Source organism: Molossus molossus, unplaced genomic scaffold (genome assembly GCF_014108415.1).
Source record: "Molossus molossus isolate mMolMol1 unplaced genomic scaffold, mMolMol1.p scaffold_m16_p_1, whole genome shotgun sequence".
NCBI classification, from domain to species: Eukaryota; Metazoa; Chordata; class Mammalia; order Chiroptera; family Molossidae; genus Molossus; species Molossus molossus.
In genome coordinates, this window is record NW_023425344.1 from 239,088,623 (window position 1) to 239,107,942 (window position 19,320).

At 43.6% G+C, this 19,320-nt stretch overlaps 2 protein-coding genes across 10 annotated transcripts in view; one reads left to right on the forward strand and one right to left on the reverse strand.

Moving 5' to 3' along the window:
* PTPN21 (protein tyrosine phosphatase non-receptor type 21) overlaps positions 1-328 on the reverse strand; it is a 70,472-nt gene extending 70,144 nt beyond the window's left edge. The window contains exon 1 of the mRNA XM_036276166.1: positions 284-328. The gene's annotated coding sequence lies outside the window, so the exon portion shown is untranslated. The remainder of the gene's footprint in view (positions 1-283) is intronic.
* An 8,834-nt stretch (positions 329-9,162) lies between these two features.
* Positions 9,163-19,320, forward strand: part of ZC3H14 (zinc finger CCCH-type containing 14) — a 46,076-nt gene continuing 35,918 nt past the window's right edge. For 2 of the 9 annotated variants that reach the window (XM_036262667.1, XM_036262676.1), the window contains exons 1-3: positions 9,194-9,299; positions 9,830-9,872; positions 17,109-17,223. In XM_036262667.1, coding sequence (XP_036118560.1) covers positions 9,264-9,299; positions 9,830-9,872; positions 17,109-17,223 — 194 coding nt within the window. In that variant the 5' untranslated portion in view covers positions 9,194-9,263. Of the gene's footprint in view, positions 9,300-9,829; positions 9,873-17,108; positions 17,224-19,320 lie in introns of all 9 variants that reach the window. The other 7 variants (XM_036262715.1, XM_036262723.1, XM_036262697.1 and 4 more) reach the window with 5 other exon arrangements.

Sequence of the window (19,320 nt, forward strand, 5' to 3'; positions counted from 1 at the left end):
ATCCTAAGACTTTAAGACTCTGAACCAGAATTAAGCCGCAACGATCTGGAGGAGTTCAGAACACGTTCAGGACGCCCTTTAGAAATTACTCAATTAGACCAGAGAACCTGGAAAAGGAAGACTTTTCTCTTTGTTACGCTCCTGCCATCGGTCCGTAGCCAGGACCCGTCCTCCACGGCTGGCCAACGCGCTCCGGGCTCCCCGCGGGCGGACACAGCCCACCGCTCGGCCCCAGCGCCCGCCCGCCGCCCGCCCGCCGCCCGCCGGGGCCCCGCGCCCTCACCTGCTCCCGCTCCCGCATCCTCGGGGCCGCGCGCCCCGCTCAGCGGCCCGCCTCCCGGGGCCCCGCCGCGCGGCCGCCACAGCCGCGCCCGCAGCGCGGCGCGCTCCTGGGGCTCGCCAGCCTCACTTCCTGTCTCCAAAAACTCGGCCGGCGCACCATTCCCCTGGGCCAGTCCGGCGGCCGAGGCGAGGGCAGCCGCCGGGAGGAGGGACCCGCCGGCGAGGAGCGGCACACAAAGAAAGCGCGCGGGGCCGGGGCGGCAGGAGGACCGGCGGACGGGCTCGGGACGCGCGGCCGGAGCAGCGGAGCGGCCGGGGCCGGGCGTCCCTCCCCCTGGGCCGGGCGGATCCGGGGAGGCGGCGGCGGCCCGTGACCTCAGAGAGTTGGAATGCGGGCGGCGGGGCGCGGGGGAGGCGCGGACAGCTGCGCCCGGCGGCCGGGGAGGGGGCGCGCCGCTTCTTTTTTTAATCATATGACCACTTATTTTAAGAGTCTCCAAATAAAGCAAGGCTTTTAATACAAATGAGGGGAGGGGGATATTAGTTCTGTTCCAGGTAAAGGGGTTTATTCCGGTGTTGTAATTAGGTGGTCTGTAAAGTGCTGTTATTGCTGGAGTTTTTCGTTTACTCTTGTACACTTCTGAAAGCAGTTTACACGTTCTGTATATTTCATGCTTCTCCTGCCTAAGGATATATCCAATATAAAAGGAAGAACACTAGTACTGGATGGAAAAGCCCTCTTTCTCCATAAAGGGTTGCTATGCCTCAAATAACTTATGGGTCTCAAAAAAAAAAAAAAAAAAGGTTGTACACACATGCAATACAAAGAGCTATTAAGGATGTGGACGCCAGGGTCAAAGTGTGTATAGGTTTAAATCTCAGCACCAACACCTGCTAGCTGGTGACCTTGTGCAAATTGCTTAACCTCTCTCTTCGTGCCTCTTTTATAAAATGGGACTAAAATGTCACTGCCTAGTAATTTGTATAAAATATATATTAAGTGTTCCACTTAATTCTAGATCCTACTAGCAGTGTTTATTACACTGCAATATTATTATTACTGTATTGCAACACTTAAGCCAAGGAATAAAACTTGACCTATGCTGGTCGAGTACCTTGGTTGGAGCATTGTCTCATGCACCAAAAGATTGGGGGTACCATTCCTGGTCAGGGCACATACCTGGGGTGGGAGTGGGTGGCAATGGGAGGCAATGGATCTCTCACATCAATGTTTCTCTCTCTCTCTCTAAAATGTCAATTTTAAAATAATACATTTTTAAAATAAAAACAACACTGTGACCCTAACACCATCACAATAGGGTGTTTGGTTTTTACTTGGCATGTGGTTTGAGTGTTTGGAGCAGAGAAGCTTTTATGTAAATTTTAACTTAAATGATTTTTTTAAATATTGTTTCTGGAAAGCCTTTTTTATGTTATATCTCTTTTAAATCTCATTTTCTTCAACAATTAACAGACACTTATTGAGTACTTACTATGCATAAGTAATGGTCCCTGCAAACAAAGAAACTCTGGTCTAGTGGGTAATATGCACACTTACACATCACACATACACAGTACAAACAAGGCCTAAATGGTGAGCACCATCATACAGGTAGGAGTGCTAAGGGAGAACAAAGCCTGGGCAAGATTCAGGTTGGGACATGGAGCTAAAGGCATCTAAGATTATATGTGTTTCTAATGGAAAAATTAAATCAATTCTGTTTGTAATTGATATTTGGGCTGGACACTATGAAGGGGTCAATTTGTGTATGAGGAAAGAAAATAGAAGTTAAAATAAGTCACTTTTCTGGTCTCCCAAGCTAAAAAAAATTGAAATTCTGTGTGATTCTTCATCCAGCCTGTCACTAAGACTTGATATTTTCTCCTTTGAAGTCTCACGATTTTTTTTGCCTCTCTGTTCCTCATCATCCCCTCCCCCCTTCTAATCCAAATTCTCATCATTTTACACATGGATTACTGCAACAAGGGTGGTCTCCTTGCTTCTGGTTTCTCAGGTCTCTCTTGTTTCCATGCTAATACCAGGCTTACCTCTCTCCCATGGTACCCCCAAGGCTAATTCAGTTTTTCTGCCTGAACTTTAGGTCCTTTCTAACCTGGTCTCAGCCTCAGACCATCCTCATTTCTCCTTAATGCCCTCACCAAGCTGTCTCTGCTGCGCCCTTTGTATCCTGTGTCTAAGCTTTCCATTTCTCTCCAAGCCTCGGTTCAAGGCTCTCTGCTTCCAAGACAACTTTCTCGCCACCCCATTCCACAGTGATCTCCACACTTGGCAAGAACTTTAAAAACTGTTTCATGAAGGCTTGTTTTATATCTCCTAGAATTCCTAGGACACTGCTGGGCAGAGAGGAGGCACTAAATAAAAACTTGTTAATTGAATTGGGAGGAAAATAAAAGAATTTTAAAAATAGAAAATGATCATAAAAACCAAGGATGTGAGATAACTGAGTTGAACTTCCTCCCTCATAATCCACAAGTGTCATTTGCCGACCAAATACTTCGGCTCTATTTTCCCTCAACCATGTTCACTTGACTTTAACATCCCATGGGAAGCCACTTGAACAACCTTTCAAAGTGTTACACATATAGCCCTGGCCAGTTTGACTCAGTGGTTAGAGTGTCGGCCCACGGACCAATGAGTCACGGGTTCGATTCTGGTCAAGGGCACGTGCCTCGGTTGCGGTTTGTCCAGCCCTGGTCGGGTTGTGCTGGAGGCAACCAGTCATTGTGGCTGTACCACATCGATGTTTCTCTCTCTCTCTCTCTCTCTCTCTCTCCCTCCCTCCCACTCTATCTGATAATAAATAGAAAAATATCCTCAGGGCGAGGAACAACAACAACAAAAAAGAAGATGCCCTATAAAAAGGAAGGAAACTGCCCTGGCCGGTTTTGCTCAGCGGTTAGACCGTCAACCTATGGACCAAAGAGTCCCGGGTTCAATTCCAGCCAAGGGCATGTACCTCAGTTGTGGTTTGGCCCAGCCCTGGTTGGGGTCATGCAGGCGGCAACCAATCCATGTGTCTCTCTCAAGATCAATATTTCTCTCTCTCCCACCTTCCCACTCTGTCTGAAGAGAAGTGTAAAAATATCCTCAGGTGCCCCCGGTTGGTGTGACTCAGTGGTTGAGCATCAACCCATGCTCCAAGAGGTCACTGGTCGATTCCCAGTCAGGACACATGCCCAGGTTGTGGTCCAGATCCCCAGTGGGAGGCATGCAGAGGTGGCCATTCGATGTTCTCTCTCATCAATGTTTCTATCTCTCCCTCTTCCTTCCTCTCTCTCTAAAATCAATAAAAAAAAATTTTGTTTTAAATATCTTCAGGGGAGGATTTTAAAAAAAGTGGGGGGGAGGAAACTGGTTTTGGTGGTGCATTGACTAATACAGGAATTAAGAAATTAATCTGCTGCCCAGCTGGTGTGGCTCAGTGGATTGAGTGTCCTCCCAGGGACTGAGAGGTCCTGGTTTGATTCCCTGGTAAGGCACATTGTCCACGTTTCGGGTTTGATCCCCAGTAGGGGGCATGCAGGAAGCAGCTAATCCATGTATCTCTCTCACATCGATGTTTCTCTCTCTCTCTCTCTCTAAAAAACAAAAAACAAGTTTAATCTGCTTTGACATCTTGGCGAGTACCCATGTATCTCACTATATAAATTACCATCCTCTGCAAGGATCTAAATTGAATGCCTGTTCCACCCTATACAGATAATGATGCCTTAGTGGAGGGAGTAGTGGGAGCCAGAGCTAAAAAGGTGAAATCTCCTTTGGTCTCTGAACCCTCACCATGTATTCTGACTACCACACTCAACACCACCTCAGGTACAGCACTTTTTTTTAGCTGCGAAAGAGAATTTAGAGGCCAGATTCCCCTGGACATCAAAGAAATGATAGTGTTGGCAATATATTTGCTCAAATGGGCATACCAATAGAGAAAAGTATGTCAGCCTCCATAGCATAAGTGACTGCTACGACTATAATTCCCAACACTTAGGGTTTTCATCCACGGGCAGACATGTCATGTGATATCTACTATTAAACAAACTTGTCCGTTCACCCCATAGTTATTGGAAGACAGATGCTGCAAAGAGATAGGTAAATAAGATGCATCACCTGGTCTTGAAAGACTCGCCACGGGAGAAACAGGTAAATACCTAACTCTGGAAGAGTAGGGCGAATGAATCTACTAATGGGTATATATTCCAAGTGGAGTGGAAATGCCTGGTTTGTTACTGCGATCAGCTTCTGGCTGAGTCTGGAAGGACAAATAAAAGTTCACTAAGTACTCACAGAAAACGAGAGGAAGCATTCCAGGCTGAAAGCATCCCCAACACATTCTTCCAAAGGATGTGCAACACCCAACTACAATGCTGCCCGGAGAGGAGGCTGGAGATGCCAGGACTCCAATGTTAGGGTGTTCCGGGCTCCATGGAGTTGGGATTAGTACTCAGACCTCTATGACTTCAAAACCTATACTCTCTTTAGTCATCTCTCTTTGAAAGCCAGCCCCACGTTTTCTTAGCCGGCACTGTGGTTCGTTGCAATCTAGTCTTCATTCTATCCCCTGAGCAAAATATGTCATTCCTCCTGATGGAGAACCCTTCCACTCTGGAAAAGAATTCTCATGGTTCTGCTTAGTCTTTTTCAAACCGAAGATCCCTTTAAGGGTTTCTCTCAGGGCACCATCATGGTCATCTTTCTCTCGGTGAGCTGCAGTTTGGGAAGCTGCATCTTTCAGCGAAGCACTGGACCACTGGACACCATTGGTTTAGTAGAGTTGCCCCTCTATGATCCAGACATGTAACTCCTGAGATCTAAACATGCCAGTTCTTGAGCAGCCTGCAAGTCTCTTTTTCAATACTATTTATTTATTTATTTATTTATTTATTTATTTATTTATTTATTTATTTTTGTTGTTGTTAATCCTCACCCGAGGATATTTTTCCATTGATTTTTATATACTCTTTTTTTTTTTTTTTTGGTACGTGCCCCTAGCGGGAACCGAACGTGGGTCTCTCTGGACCGCAGGCCGACACTCTAACTGCTAAGCCAAATCGGCTAGGGCTCCATTGATTTTTAGAGAGAGTGGAAGGGAGGGAGGAAAGGAGAGAGAGAGAGAGAGAGAGAGAGAGAGAGAGACATCAATGTGTGAGAGAGATACATTGATTGGTTGCCTCCTGCACAACCCCGACCAGGGCAAGAGATTGAACCTGCAACCCAGGTATGTGACCTTGTCTGGAATCAAACCTGAGACCCTTCGGTCCAAGGACCACTGAACCAAACTGGCCATGGCTCTTTTTCAATAGTTTTAAATGGATAATCTCAAAAGTTAACTCTTTCTTGAATACATTTTAATAAAAGTTTCTCTATTCTGAATGCATTTTAATGAAAATAATCTCTATTCTTTTAACACTTTCTTTCAATATTATCTAAATATTGGCTAAGAATTTTGTACCCAGGAGCCCTGGCCAGTTTGGCTCAGCGGTTAGAGCGTCGGCCTGCGGTCCGCAGAGACCCGGGTTCGGTTCCCGCTAAGGGCACGTACTTCGGTTGCAGTTTGTCCCCGGCCCTGGTTGGTCGTGCGGGTGGCAGCCACTTGATGTGTCCCTTCACGTCGATGTTTCTCTCTCTCTCTCCCTTCCTCTCTCTCCCTCCCACTCTATCTGTACAAAAAATGGAAAAATGTCCTCGGGTGAGGATAAAAAAAAAAAAAAAAAGCAGAATTTTGTACCCAGGAATGGAAAAACATGTGTTTTCATTCTTAGTTCAGAAATGGTGGACAAACAAGTAGAAACAATGTATCTAACTTTTGCATTGTGAGTGTCATGAATGTAGTCTTGCTCATCTTTGTTCTCTGGCTCTCAGCACAGTATCTGGCTCACCGCAGGCATTTAATTTTTAATCAAGAAACAGTGCTGCTATGAGCCAAGCATAGTTTGAAATGCTTCTCAGATATTAACATTTCATCCTCATAATAACACTACAAAGGAGAAACTGGCATCATGCTTATGTCACAGATGAAGAAACTGGGGCACAGAAAAGATAAACAATATGCCTAAGATCTTAGAGGGGGTAGCAGAGCTGGGATTCAACCCAGGCAGCCTGGCTCCGGTGTCCCTGTTCTCAGTCACCCTGCTCCACTGCCTCTCATCAATGTTGAATGAAGACATGATCACTGAATTTATCCATAAGGAATGCTTTTGTTATTTAGTCATTACTTTCTTTTATCCTACAATACGTAATGAGTGCTTATTTTGTGCTTGGCATCCTGAAAGACACTTTGGAGAAATACACATCTACATGGAGTTTATAATTTTGTTGGAGAGGACACACACACACACACACACACACACACACATAAAATAAACATTACAGAGTATATTGTGTCATAGTAGCAGCTCCCACATAGATGCTATAGGAATTCAGAAGAAGAAAAAGAAGATATATGATATGAAGGGCCCCATGGTAGACAGACCTAGGTAGCCTCATGATTTCTGGCCCTGCTGTACACACTGTATAATCCCTTCCCTTGAGTGTGGGCAGTACCTGTGACTTGGTTATAGCTAATGAATACAGCAAAGATGAGGGATTTGCAGATGTAATTAAAGCCCTAAGTCAGCTGAATTTTGGGGTCAGGCCCAGGTTGGTCCTGACTTAATCAAGCGAAAGACCTTAAAAGAGGGACCAGGTCACCCTGGCCAGTTTGGCTCAGTGGTTAAAGCATCAGCCCACGGACCGATGATTCTGGTCAAGGGCACATACCTTGGTTGCAGTTCATCCTGGCCCTGGTCAGGGTTGTGCAGGAGGCAGCCAGTTGATGTGTCTCTCTCACATCGATGTTTCTCTCTCTCTCTCTCCCTCCCTGTCTTCCAGTCTATCTGAAGATAAATAGAAAAATGTCCTCAGGTGAGGATTTGAAAAAATGAGGGACTATGTCTTCCCTGAGCAGAGTGTGTCTCTTTGAGAGCTTGAGTGAGTGAACAGCCATTGGTGGAGGAGCCCATGGCAAGGAACCGTAGGCAATCTCTATGACCTGAGGGTGGCCTCCAGACAAGAGCCAGGAAACATTTGGGGCTCTCACCCATAAAGCTGAAAGGAAATTAATTCTAACAACCTAAATGAGCTTAAAAGTGACTTCTTCCTCAGTCAAGCCTCCGGGTGAGAACACAGCCTGCCTGACACCTCAACCACAGCCCTGTAACACCCTGAGCTAAGGAGTCAGCTAAGCTTCGCTCAGATTCCTGACCCATAGAAACCACAAGCTGATAAACGTGTTTCAAGATGCTGTGTGGTCATTTGCTGGGCAGCAATGGGTAACTAGTAAACACCAATTCAGGGATTAGTGGATATGGAGGGAGACATCTCTCTGTGCTTACTCTGATGCCAAGGTTTTGTGGCCAGGAACAGGGAGAATTAAGCAGCTATTGATACTCAGGAGTGGAATGATGGTCAGGAGTGGGGTAAGGGGAAGATGATAAAGACTTTATTTTTGTTTGTTTTTAAAATATGTTTTATTGATTTTTTCTTTTTTTTTTTTTAGAGAGGGAGGAAGGGAGAGAGAGACAACATCCATCAGCTGCCTCCTGCACACCCTCTACTGGGGATCAAGTCGGAAATCTGGGCATGTGCCCTGATCAGGAATTGAACCCAGACCTCTCAGTCCATGGTAGGATGCTCAATCCTTTGAGCTACACCAGCCAGGCAAGACTTCATTTTTTTATCCTCACCCGAGGACATTTTTCCATCTTTTGTTCAGGCAGAGTGGGAGGGAGAGAGAGGAACAGAGAGAGAGAGAGACACATCGATGTGAAAGGAACACATTGAGTGGCTGCCACCCGCACGACTGACCAGAGCCGGGGACAAACTGCAACCAAGGTACATGCCCTTAGTGGGAACTGAACCCGGATCTCTCAGGACCGCAGGCCGAACGCTTTAACCGCTGAGCCAAACCGGCCAGGGCAAGACTTCATTTTTGATGTGCTGAATTTGAAGAATATACAAATGCCTGTACTTATCTGGCATTTGGGAGTGGGTTTAGGTGAGAACTCAGGGAGAATGAAAATTCGGGTATTTTTAGCATAGAGGTAAGAGTTGATGCCATGAGAATAAGGGTTCTCCAAAGAAGGGGGTTCAGAGAGAGAAAGGAGCAAGAGGATAAAGATTAGTTCTTGGGGAAAGGACACCCATGGGCCTGGGAGAAAGAAGTCAGAACTAGATACAGGAGAACCAGGATAGCTGTGGAGTCAAACAAAGGAATATGTGTGATATTGGCTCCATTGCACTAGATAGTCCATCTTCCCTCCGAATGTAATTATAATGCAACCGCTAAGAGGCAGTATCTATGTTACAGGTAGAAAACCAGCACTCAAGAGTTCAAATATCTATTGGGGGACCACTTTGTAAAGTATATGATTGTTTAACTACTATGCTGTACACCTGAAACGAATCCAAAATAATACTGAATGTAAGCTGTAATTGAAAAAAATGTTTTAAAGTTTAAATATCTAGACCAGTATCATATTAACAGTAAGTGAAGGCTGGATTCGATTTCGGATCTCAAACCAAAGCCAGGGATCTTTTCGCTGCACATTTAATTCATCCGTATTTTCCAGAGCAAAGTAAAATTAATAATGAGGGGCGAGAATAGAGAAAAACTAAGAGCTCTGCAAGTGCCCAAAGAGGGAGACAGAAGCCCAGACTAGGCTCAAACACCTATTCTCCCTGCCGCCAGCAGAGGGCGCCGGAGCGCGGCCTCCGCGGGTCCAGATGCGCGCAGGCGCAGGCGCAGGCGCAGGCACGCGCCCCTCGGCTTGCTCCGGTGCGCCGGGACGGTGGGGGCGGGTCACGCAGTCCGCGCAGCCAGAAGCGGCGGTGGCTGTGGCCCCGGGACTGCGGTCACGGAACCGGCTGCGGGCTCCGGCTAAGCGAGGCGCCACGCAGTGCTGAGCTTGCCGCCCGCCCCGGAGCCATGGAGATCGGCACCGAGATCAGCCGCAAGATCCGGGTGAGGCCCGCGTCGGGCGGGGGCGGGAAGCCGGGCTCCGGCGGGCGCGCGGTTGTCAGGAGTAACGGGGACGGTGGGCCTGGCCTGGACGCCGCGGCCTGGTCTCTGGCGAGTGGCGCCCATCCGGCCTGGGGGAGACGCAGCCTCAGGGAGTGCGGCGAGTCAAAGTGGCCACAGCTGAAAAAGTAGTTGCGGGAAAACGGAAGGAGTCGTTGGGGGGGACAGTGAGCCCTGCTCAGCCGAGCTGGGAGCCGCTCCGGGTCCGTGCTACAGGGGGCCGCGGGGCCGGGGAAGGGGACAAGGGCGGGGGGGTGGGGGGGGTCGAAAGGACTTGGGAGCCGGCCAGGGTGGAGGGGGTCGGGGGGGGTTTACGGGGGGATGGGGGAGGGGCCGCGGCGCCTCCCCGCCCCCACCCAGCGCCCGGGAGGTTAGGAGGTGCGTGCATCCGCAGGGTTGCCTCTGCGTTGCAAGTCGGTTTGTTTTCCTAGGGCCGCAGTTCTCATGCACATTTGTCTTTTTCCCCCCCTCAGAGTGCCATTAAGGGGAAATTGCAAGAATTAGGAGCTTATGTTGGTAAGTTGTGTTGCTTTTGTTAGCCTAATGGAATTTAGAGTTTGCAGCTGATTAAGTTGTAGTGAGTGCATTTTCCCCGTTGTACTTTTGGCTTTGGAGAGACCTTTTTCTGCTATCAGATGTGACAATTCCTGGTTACTTTTTTTCCTTACCGTTATTTACTTATTTATTTATTTACTGAAAGCTGTGTACAATCTTGTGGGGGTTTTTATAGCTCCCCTTCTAATGTGGTGTTTGGAATTGTTTCTCTTCCTCTGTGGAGGCACTGTCCTATTTTTATTGTTTTTCCTGTTTTGCTTACTTTTCTCTTGATCTTCATTTTTCAGAATTATTTTGAATATGGGATGTTTTGTGCTTTCTGGCATTTGCCTCTGCCATGGTTCAGTGCGTTTTATTTTCAGATCTCTTATTTTCTTCCTGTTCCTTTCTCCTTTAGGATAGCAGTGTGTCCCTTCTTGTTCTTTTCTGAGTTACATTATTTGAGGGCCAGGCTCTGTATATCATTAGGTCATCATAATCCTTAGGAGGACCCTGGAAGGTAAGTGGCAATATCCCCAGTTGTATAAGCAAGGAACCTGAGGCTTTGAGTGCTTACTTGAGCAAGATTGAGACCTGGGTCTGTTTGACTGCAAAGCTGTGCCTCCTATGAAAGTAATTGCTACCACTTAATGATAGTGGTTCTCAAGGTATGGAAGACTCCAAGGATCTCCGAAGTCAAAATTATTTTCATATTAATACTGACAAAGTACTTGCCATTTTCACTGTGCTAACATTTGAATTTTTCAAAAGCAGTGGTGGGTAAAACTTCTGGTACTTTAGCCTGAATCAAGAAATCAGGATCTCACAACAAACTTTAAGAAAAACATCATATTCTTTATTACATCTCCACTTGGAATTTTGAAAAAAGCCGGTTTCACTTACGAATGTAAATGATGAAGCAGTAAAAAGATATTTTTTAAATCCTGGCCTTTGATTACATTTTTAATCAATGTGAGGAAAGCAGTATTTACATACTTATAAGCATATGCTTATTAAGTGTACTGTATACTGAAGCATGATGGGCTGTCTTAAGAAAAAGGTTTTGTGTGATTAAGTTGAGAACTGGATTACCTACCTTTTTCATGAACATCAGTTTTAAATTTTAAGGATTGACAGCTAGATACATACACTTTGGTGTTTGGCAGACATTTTCTTGAAAGTGGGCAGAGGAAAAAAACGCTAGACTTTTCTGACAATGTCATGAAAATGAGAAGTTTTTGGAAATGTGTGTCTGTCTCAATGAACTTAACAGTTTTCCAGTACTTCAAAGACATTATAATGAAATCAATTGTAATAGTAATGTGGTTTTTTTTTTTTTATATTGTATGAAATGTATCAACATGGTTTGTATAGCTCAGTGAACCAGTTTTTTTCGAATAACCAGTGCATGTTGTGACAAAGTTATACAAGGGTTAAGTATCCATTAAAAGGCTAGGATGGATCAATGGATTTTCATGTAACAAACAGAAAGGTTGTTGATGTAGTTTTAGTTTCCATTTTGCCACTAACCTTGGAGAAACTACCACTTGTTGAGTTTTGGTGTAGTATCCCAAAATAATATTCGCATTATCTGCAAAGGCTATTAAAATACTTGTTTTTCCAACTACATATGTGAAAGACCAGATTGTCTTTACATTTTTCAGTTAGAGCAACATATCACAACAGGTTAAATGCAAAAGCAAAAATTTGAATCCAGCTGTCTTTTAAACCAGATGTTGAAGAGAATGATAAAAATGTAACACTTTATATTTTTGCACTAATATTTTGTCTTGGAATATTATTTTTTATAAAAATATCTGTAAATATAAATGGGTTTATTGTTAACATTTGATAGGTCTATTATTTTATGCTTTTTAGAATTCCCAGTTTTAATTTCTAGTATGGTAAAAATCAGTAGATAATACTCACATAAATGAAATCTCTTTGGGGGTCATCAGTAATTTTTTTTTTCTTTGTTGGTTTTAGGGAGAGAGAGAGAGAAACACCAATGAGAGAGAACATTGATTGGCTGCCTCCTGCATGCCCCCCATTGGGGATCAGGCCCACAACCTGGGCATGTGTCGTGATTGGGAATCGAACTGGCGGCCTCTTGGTTCATGGGTCAGTGCTCAACCACTGAGCCACACCAGCTGGACTCATCAGTAAATTTTTTTTTTTCTTTTTTATCCTCACCTGAGGACTTCTTTTTTTTTTTGCATTTATCTTCAGATAGAGCGGGAGGGGGAGAGAGAGAGAGAGAGAGAGAAACATCAATGTGAGAGAGACACATCGAGTGGTTGCTACCCACACGACCCCATCCGGGGCTGGGGACAAACTGCAACCGAGGTATTTGCCTTTAGCGGGAACTGGACTGGGGCCTCTGGTCCGCAGGCCAATGCTCTAACCGGAGCCAAACTGGCCAGGGCTCATCAGTAATTTTTAAGAGTGTAAAATGGGCCTGAGACCACACAGTTTTAGAATTGCTAATTTACAACATACTGGGCACATTTCATAAATTATCTGTTGTTGGGATTTTATTGTTTTATCCTCACCTGAGGACATTTTTGCATTTATCTTTATTTATTTATTTATTTTTTTTAATCCTCATCCGAGGACATTTTTCCATTTTTTGTACAGACAGAGTAGGAGGGAGAGAGAGGAAGAGAGAGAGAGGGAAACATCGATGTGAAAGGGACACATCGAGTGGCTGCCACCTGCACGACCAACCAGGGCCGGGGACAAACTGCAACCGAGGTACGTGCCCTTAGCGGGAACCGAACCCGGGTCTTTCCGGACCGCAGGTGGACGCTCTAACCACTGAGCCAAACAGGCCAGGGCAAGCATTTATCTTTAGATAGAGCGGGAGGGAGAGAAGAGGGAAGAGAAACATCGACGCAAGAGAGACATATCAACTGATTGCTGCCCACTCAATCTCAACCAGGTTGGGGGACAAACTGCAACCGAGGTCCGTGCCCTTAGTGGGAACCGAACCCAGGACTCTCTGGTCCGCAGGTCAACGCTTTAACCACTGAGCCAAATTGGCCAGGGCTGTTGTTGGGACTTAAACAGATAAGAAAATTGAAGCTTTCCGCCGGCTGGTGTGGCTCAATGGTTGAGCATTGACCCATGCACCAAGAGGTCACCAGTTCGATTCTTGGTCAGGGCCGTGCCCAGGTTGTGGGCCTGATCCCCAGTTGGGGTATGCAGGAGGTGGCCAGTTCGTGTTTTGTCTCATCGATGTTTCTATCTCTCTCTTCCTCTCCCTTCCTCTCAAATCAATAAAGAAAAAAATATTAAAAAAGAAAATTGAGACCCAGAGGTTAAAGATGAAGCTGAACCAGGATTTATTTAGTTTATTCATTAAACACTTGCCAGGAACATGTTTTGGGTTAAAAAGAAGTCCACAAAAAGTGTACTACATTGAGAACTTTTTTGTTGATTTACTGATTTTAGAGAGAGGGAGGGAGGGAGAAAGAGAATCATTGACCCATTGTTCCACCCATCTATGCATTCATTGGTTGATTCTTGTATGTGTCCTGACCTGGATGGAACCTGCAACCTTGGTGTATGAGGATGATGCTCTAACCAACAGAGCTACCCAGCCACCTGGCCAGGGTCTGAGAACTTTCTTCATTGTAGCATATTAAGACATATTAATTCAGCCTTATTGGTGATTCCTGTCATTTATGAAAAGTCTCAGACCAAGAATGTTGAGCCTATAAAAAACCTGGTTACAAACTTAGCAAAGTTCAGTGTGAAATATAATTGTAGTAAAAATACCATGTATTTTATAGCCTTCAAAATGTGTTGGTGTTCTTTTTTAATCCTCACCTGAGGATATTTTCCCATTTATCTCAGCTAGAGTGGGAGGGAGGGAGAGAGAAACATCTGTACGAGAGGAACAACACATTGACTGGTTGCCTCCTGCATGACCCCAACCAGGGCCAGGGCCGAACCCCAACCGAGGTACGTGCCCTTGACTGGAATTGAACCTGCAACTCATTGCTCTGCAGGCCAATGCACTCTAACTACTGAGCCAAACCAGCCAGGGCAAAATGTGGTGTTGTGTTTTTTTTTTTTTTAGTTTGTTTTTATTTTTTGTCCTTAACTGAGGATATTTTTCCATTGATTTTTAGATAGAGTGGAAGGGAGGGAGGGTGTGGGAGGTGGGGAGAGAGAGAGAGAGAGAGAGAGAGAGAGAGAGAGAGACATTGATTGTTTGACTTCCACATCACCTGGACCGGATTGAACCTGTAACCCAGGTATATGCCCTTTACCAGAATCAAACCTGCTGATCCACACTGGCTAGGACATCAAAATGTTTTTATGGTTCCATTAGTTCTAAACATAATGCTGGAGTGGAATGGCAGGTAGTGTTACTCCTTTTACAGATAAAGAAATGGAGTCTTGGGAGGGCTGAATAGAGTTGGTCAGTAGCAGATTTAAGTTTTCTGGGTCCTTGATAATTTCTGTTATGTTCATAATAGAAATGTGGTGAGCTAGTAGGTAGTAGTCACTCCTGTATGTTCCTACAACTTCACTGAAATCTGTCTTGGCGATTAACATAGTAGCACAGCTTCTTAATTTGTCTCTGCTTGACTGGAAGTTTCTTTGAGAGCAGAGACATTTGTTTTGCCCCGGTGGCCTACTGAGAACCTGATTTTTTTTTTATCTTCACCCGAGGACATTTTTCCATTTTTTGTTCAGACATAGTGGGAGGGAGAGAAAGGAAGAGAGAGAGAAAAAAAAAAACATTGATGTGAAAGGGTCACATTGAGTGGCTGCCACCCGCACGACCAACCAGGGCCGGGGACAAACTGCAGCTGAGGCACACACCCTTAGTGGGAACGGAACCCGGGGTCTCTCTGGGCCGCAGGCTGACGCTCTACCCGCTGAGCCAAACCTGCCAGGACAGAACCTCATTTTTTTTATAAGTGATGAAGTGGGTAAACGGGTCACCGTTAGAGTCTATTTGAAATGAAAGTGTGCATTATTTATGTTTACAATTAGCTATCAAATTATTAGTTTGTGTGTCACTGTCCTTTTGAAAAGGGTGACTTTTTAGTCCCTTTCTTTGTGCTAGAGAAAGTCCTAGACACCTTTAAGGTTATTGAAACAATCTTTTAATAACTATTTGACAGAATAGTGATGGGGATGTCAAGTACAGCATACTGAATTATAGTCGGTACTGTATATGGTGTCAGATGGGTACCAGATTTGTCAGGTGATCACTTCATAAGACATAAATTTCAAATAAACTTGAGAAATCTGTTAGAATTCTGTAAAAATGTATCGTGAACACATTTTTCCATCAGATTCTTATTTTCCGTTTTGTTTATAAGAAAACAGTGTATACATTTCTAACAGTTATATTGAGATATAGTTGCTATACATTAATCTGCACATATTTATTTATTTAATTTATTTTTTTTAGTCCTCACCTGAGGATATTTTACCATTGATTTTTTTCAGAATAGAATGGGAGAGAGGGGGAGAGAGAAACATTGATTGTGAGAGTCACATCAACTGGTTGCCTCCTGCATGCGCTGGGGATAGAACCTGCAACAGAGGTATGTGCCCCTGACCAAGAATTGAACCCCCAACCGTCTTGTCCGAGGGCCCATGCTCTAACTGCTGAGCCAAACCGGCCAGGGCAAACTGCACATACTTACTTATTTATTTATTTATTTTTAAAACTTCACCTGAGGATATTTTTCCATTTTTGTTCAGATAGAGTGGGAGGGAGAGAGAGAGAGAGAAACATCGACGTGAGAGGGACACATTGACTGGTGCTTCCCTCACGACCTCAACCAGGGCCAGGGACAAACCACAACCGAGGTTATGTGCCCATGACCAGAATCGAACCCAAGACTCATTGGTCTGTGTGCTGATGCTCCAACTGCAGAGCCAAACTGGCCAGGGCAAACTGCACATATTTAAAGTATACAATTTGGTAAGTTGTAATGTGTACACCAAATAATCAAGTGAGTGAACATATCCACCACTTGCAAATGTTCTTGGGGCAGCTCTGTATCCCTCCCTCTACCTTTCCCTGCTCACACTCTATACCCACCCAGGCAAACACTGATCTCATGTCTATAAAGTTTTAGAAAATACAAACTAATATATTGTGACAGAAAGTGTAGTCTATTCATTTTCATCACTGACATAAGGGAGAGAAACTCAAACTGCCAGAGCATTCCACTTTTTTTGTTGTCCTTTCCTGGGTTTACCAGTGGCAGCCCATAGTAGCTACACTTTGCATAAATAAGCTTCCAGGGTTATTTACTAAAATTTTCAGAAAGCAGTGGGCTCTTTTGTTCCTCTACAAAGAAAATAAGAAATAACTAGCTACTGGTTTCTCTCACATTGTATGCGTCCATCAAATCTGATTTCTCTCCATTTGTAGTTTGGGCTTTTTCAATATAGTTCTGCTTTTCTTGAACTAGATTTTTTATATTTCTCCTTGAAACAAATGTCTGATAGTTTGTCTGAAATGAACCTTTCTGCCTACATAGAAATATCATGAGTATTTAAGGTATTAAAGAAGTGTTTTGGTAGGAATTAGAGGTTCCTGATGAATGACTTGCTTCTGTACCTTCTTACTGTGGTGGTTCTTGTTTTTGTTGATTTTGGACCTGGATCTTACCCTCATGATCACTGTGTAGGAGGGTACTAGTATATAAAACCATGAGTTGCAATTATTTAATCTTAAGACTGAATTTTTAAGTGATGTAGGGTTTTTTTGTGGTTTCGGTTTATTTAATGTTGCTGCAAAGTTATTACCCTAAGTAATTGAAATCTGACTACCAAGGATAAAGATGTTTTCTTGAGACATGAGTATCATTTTGAAACAAACTCTAAGCTAAACAAAATTCCGTTATTCTTGAATGCCCCTATGCTTTCTGGAAGCTTTTCTGAAATTAATGAGCATTGTTAAAAAGATAAAGGAAGTGTATACACTCTCAAGTTTGATACTGTAACTTAGAATGTCTAGTTTTGTTAGTATTTGTTACTCTAATTCTCATCCTTTTGGTAACTGAAATACTTATAGAATGAAGAGAAAAAAAGCTGTCCTTTTTGTCCAACATAATTCCAGTATAACTGAGATACTAGTTCTTAGTACTACATCTATATTTTCAAGCACATCAACTTTAAGTAGAAGAAAATACTGAGGAAAACATAAAAAAGTTTTTATATACTTTTCCTTTTAAATAGATGAAGAGCTTCCTGATTACATTATGGTGATGGTGGCCAACAAGAAAAGTCAGGACCAAATGACAGAGGACCTGTCCCTGTTTCTAGGGAACAACACAGTTCGATTCACCGTATGGTATGTTTCTGAATATTTACCCCTTAGACCAAAGTTTGGCACAAATCAGAGTAGGTATTCTGTCTGAAAAGAGGTTCCTGTCAGGAGAGTTAATATTCAGTGTGGAGAGGCATGTTGTAAGGTTGAACCCTGGATCTGCCTCTTGTCTTGGTTTCTGTATTTGTAAATGGGAAAAGTAAGTCACCTTTATAGGGTCCTTGTGAAGTTAAATGAGCTAACACATGTGATGCTCACTGCCCACTGCTGTGTGTGGCTCATAGCTATAAGTCCTTGGTATATGTTAAAGTAGTTACCATGTTTCTCTTGTAAACGTCTGCATCGTATTCCTTTCCTCTAGCCCAAACCAGTGGCAGATGTTTTTTTGTTGTTGTTGTTGTTTTTGGATTGGGTTGACTTCCTAAATTGCTTTCTCCAATGAGTTTATTGTTAGGGTGCAAGGATTTTGACAAAATTTTGAATCATTTTTTAAAAGTTTAGAACTTTTCGAAGTTTGGAATTTTAAAATAGGCAACTCTGTATTCAAATATAGTTAATATTATAATTTTCAATATCCTTTTTCAAACCACTTAGGCCTTTAGTTAAAAAATACTGACTAAAAGCATAAGATTTGGTTTAAGAAAGAGGTCAGGTTCTGGTGCCAGTTTGAGGTAAACTCATGGCTGGGGGAAGGTGATATGGCTGAGAATAGATTAGGAAGTACTTGTGTAAGGCCCCTCACACTGGGAACCACAAATTACAGCACAAGTCGATGATGGAGCAGAAGGTGAGTGAGCAAAGTGGCCTTTTTCATTTGAATGGCAGGAGACTGGGAGAGGGAATAGGAGGCACTAAGGAGGAATATGAAGCTGGTGGACTTTCTGCCTTTAAACCAAAAGTTTGTCTTGAAGGTGTTTTTGTCCCACCTCCACCCCCGCAGGTTAATGAGTGCTTTACAACTCTTTTGAAGCTTTCTTGAATCCATGCAGAATTCTCTGGTTTCTATTACAGTTTTGAAGAACATGGAGTGCAGAGGTTGATCCTCAAATGTGTTGGTACATAGTGTGTGCAACCTAACCTACTTGTTACAGTTTGTCCTCAGAACTTATCCCCTGTACCCTGGTGTTTTGACTGTGGAAATTACCATTATCATGAGTGCTTTTTTTTTTTTTTTTTCCTTTATTGATATTAGAGAGAGAGGGGAAGGGAAAGAGAAATGGAAACATCGATGAGAGAGAACATCGACTGGCTGCCTCCTGCATGCCCCACATTGGGTATTTGGCCCACAACCCGGGCATGTGCTGACCGGGAATCGAACCAGTGACCTCTTGGTGCATGAGTTGACACTCAACCACTGAGCCATACTGGATGGGCTTTTTTTTCTTTTTTTTAAGTCTTCAGCAGTCCAGGTATTTGTTTCATGTATATTTTTATGACCTGACTTCTGGTTCAACCTTTGAATCACTTTAGGTTTGAGGGGTGATTGACCTAGTGGATTATTTCTCAGATAACTTGATGGAATGTGTTAGACAAATTTCTTACGTAAACAAACTGCTAACTGAATTTGAACTTAAAGTCAAATTAACTGAACTTTTTCACCTTGCCATAAATTCAGTTCTCTAACATACTGACACAAGTGATGGTGTCTTTCTTTTGACACTTTCCTGTTATACGTTCATTGATACCAGTCCCAGACGGACTGCTCTTACCCTTCGGAGCCCTGCAATAATCACGTCACACGTGACCGTGGCATGCGGCTGGGTTTGGGGTGAAACATAACGGGCTATTTCTGGTATTTCAGGAGATTGCTTCTTGGAAGGATTGTAAGGCAAACTTACCTTGTATATAACTGCTAAAATAAAAAAGGTTATAGTGTAAGCAAGGTTATGGTCTGCTTGTTTACAACATTAGTTTTGTAAATAATAGATACAGTGAAATGTGATAATATATTTTGAGTTTTTTAAGTTTTTTCACCTCAGAATTTTTTTTTTCAGAAACCATATGAGTAGAAAACATTAATTTGAACTGTGTAAACAATTGTAATAGTAAACTATAGTACACATTTGTGATATTTTATCTTTTACCCTAAGTTACATCGCGCCTTTAGTCCTTATGAAACAA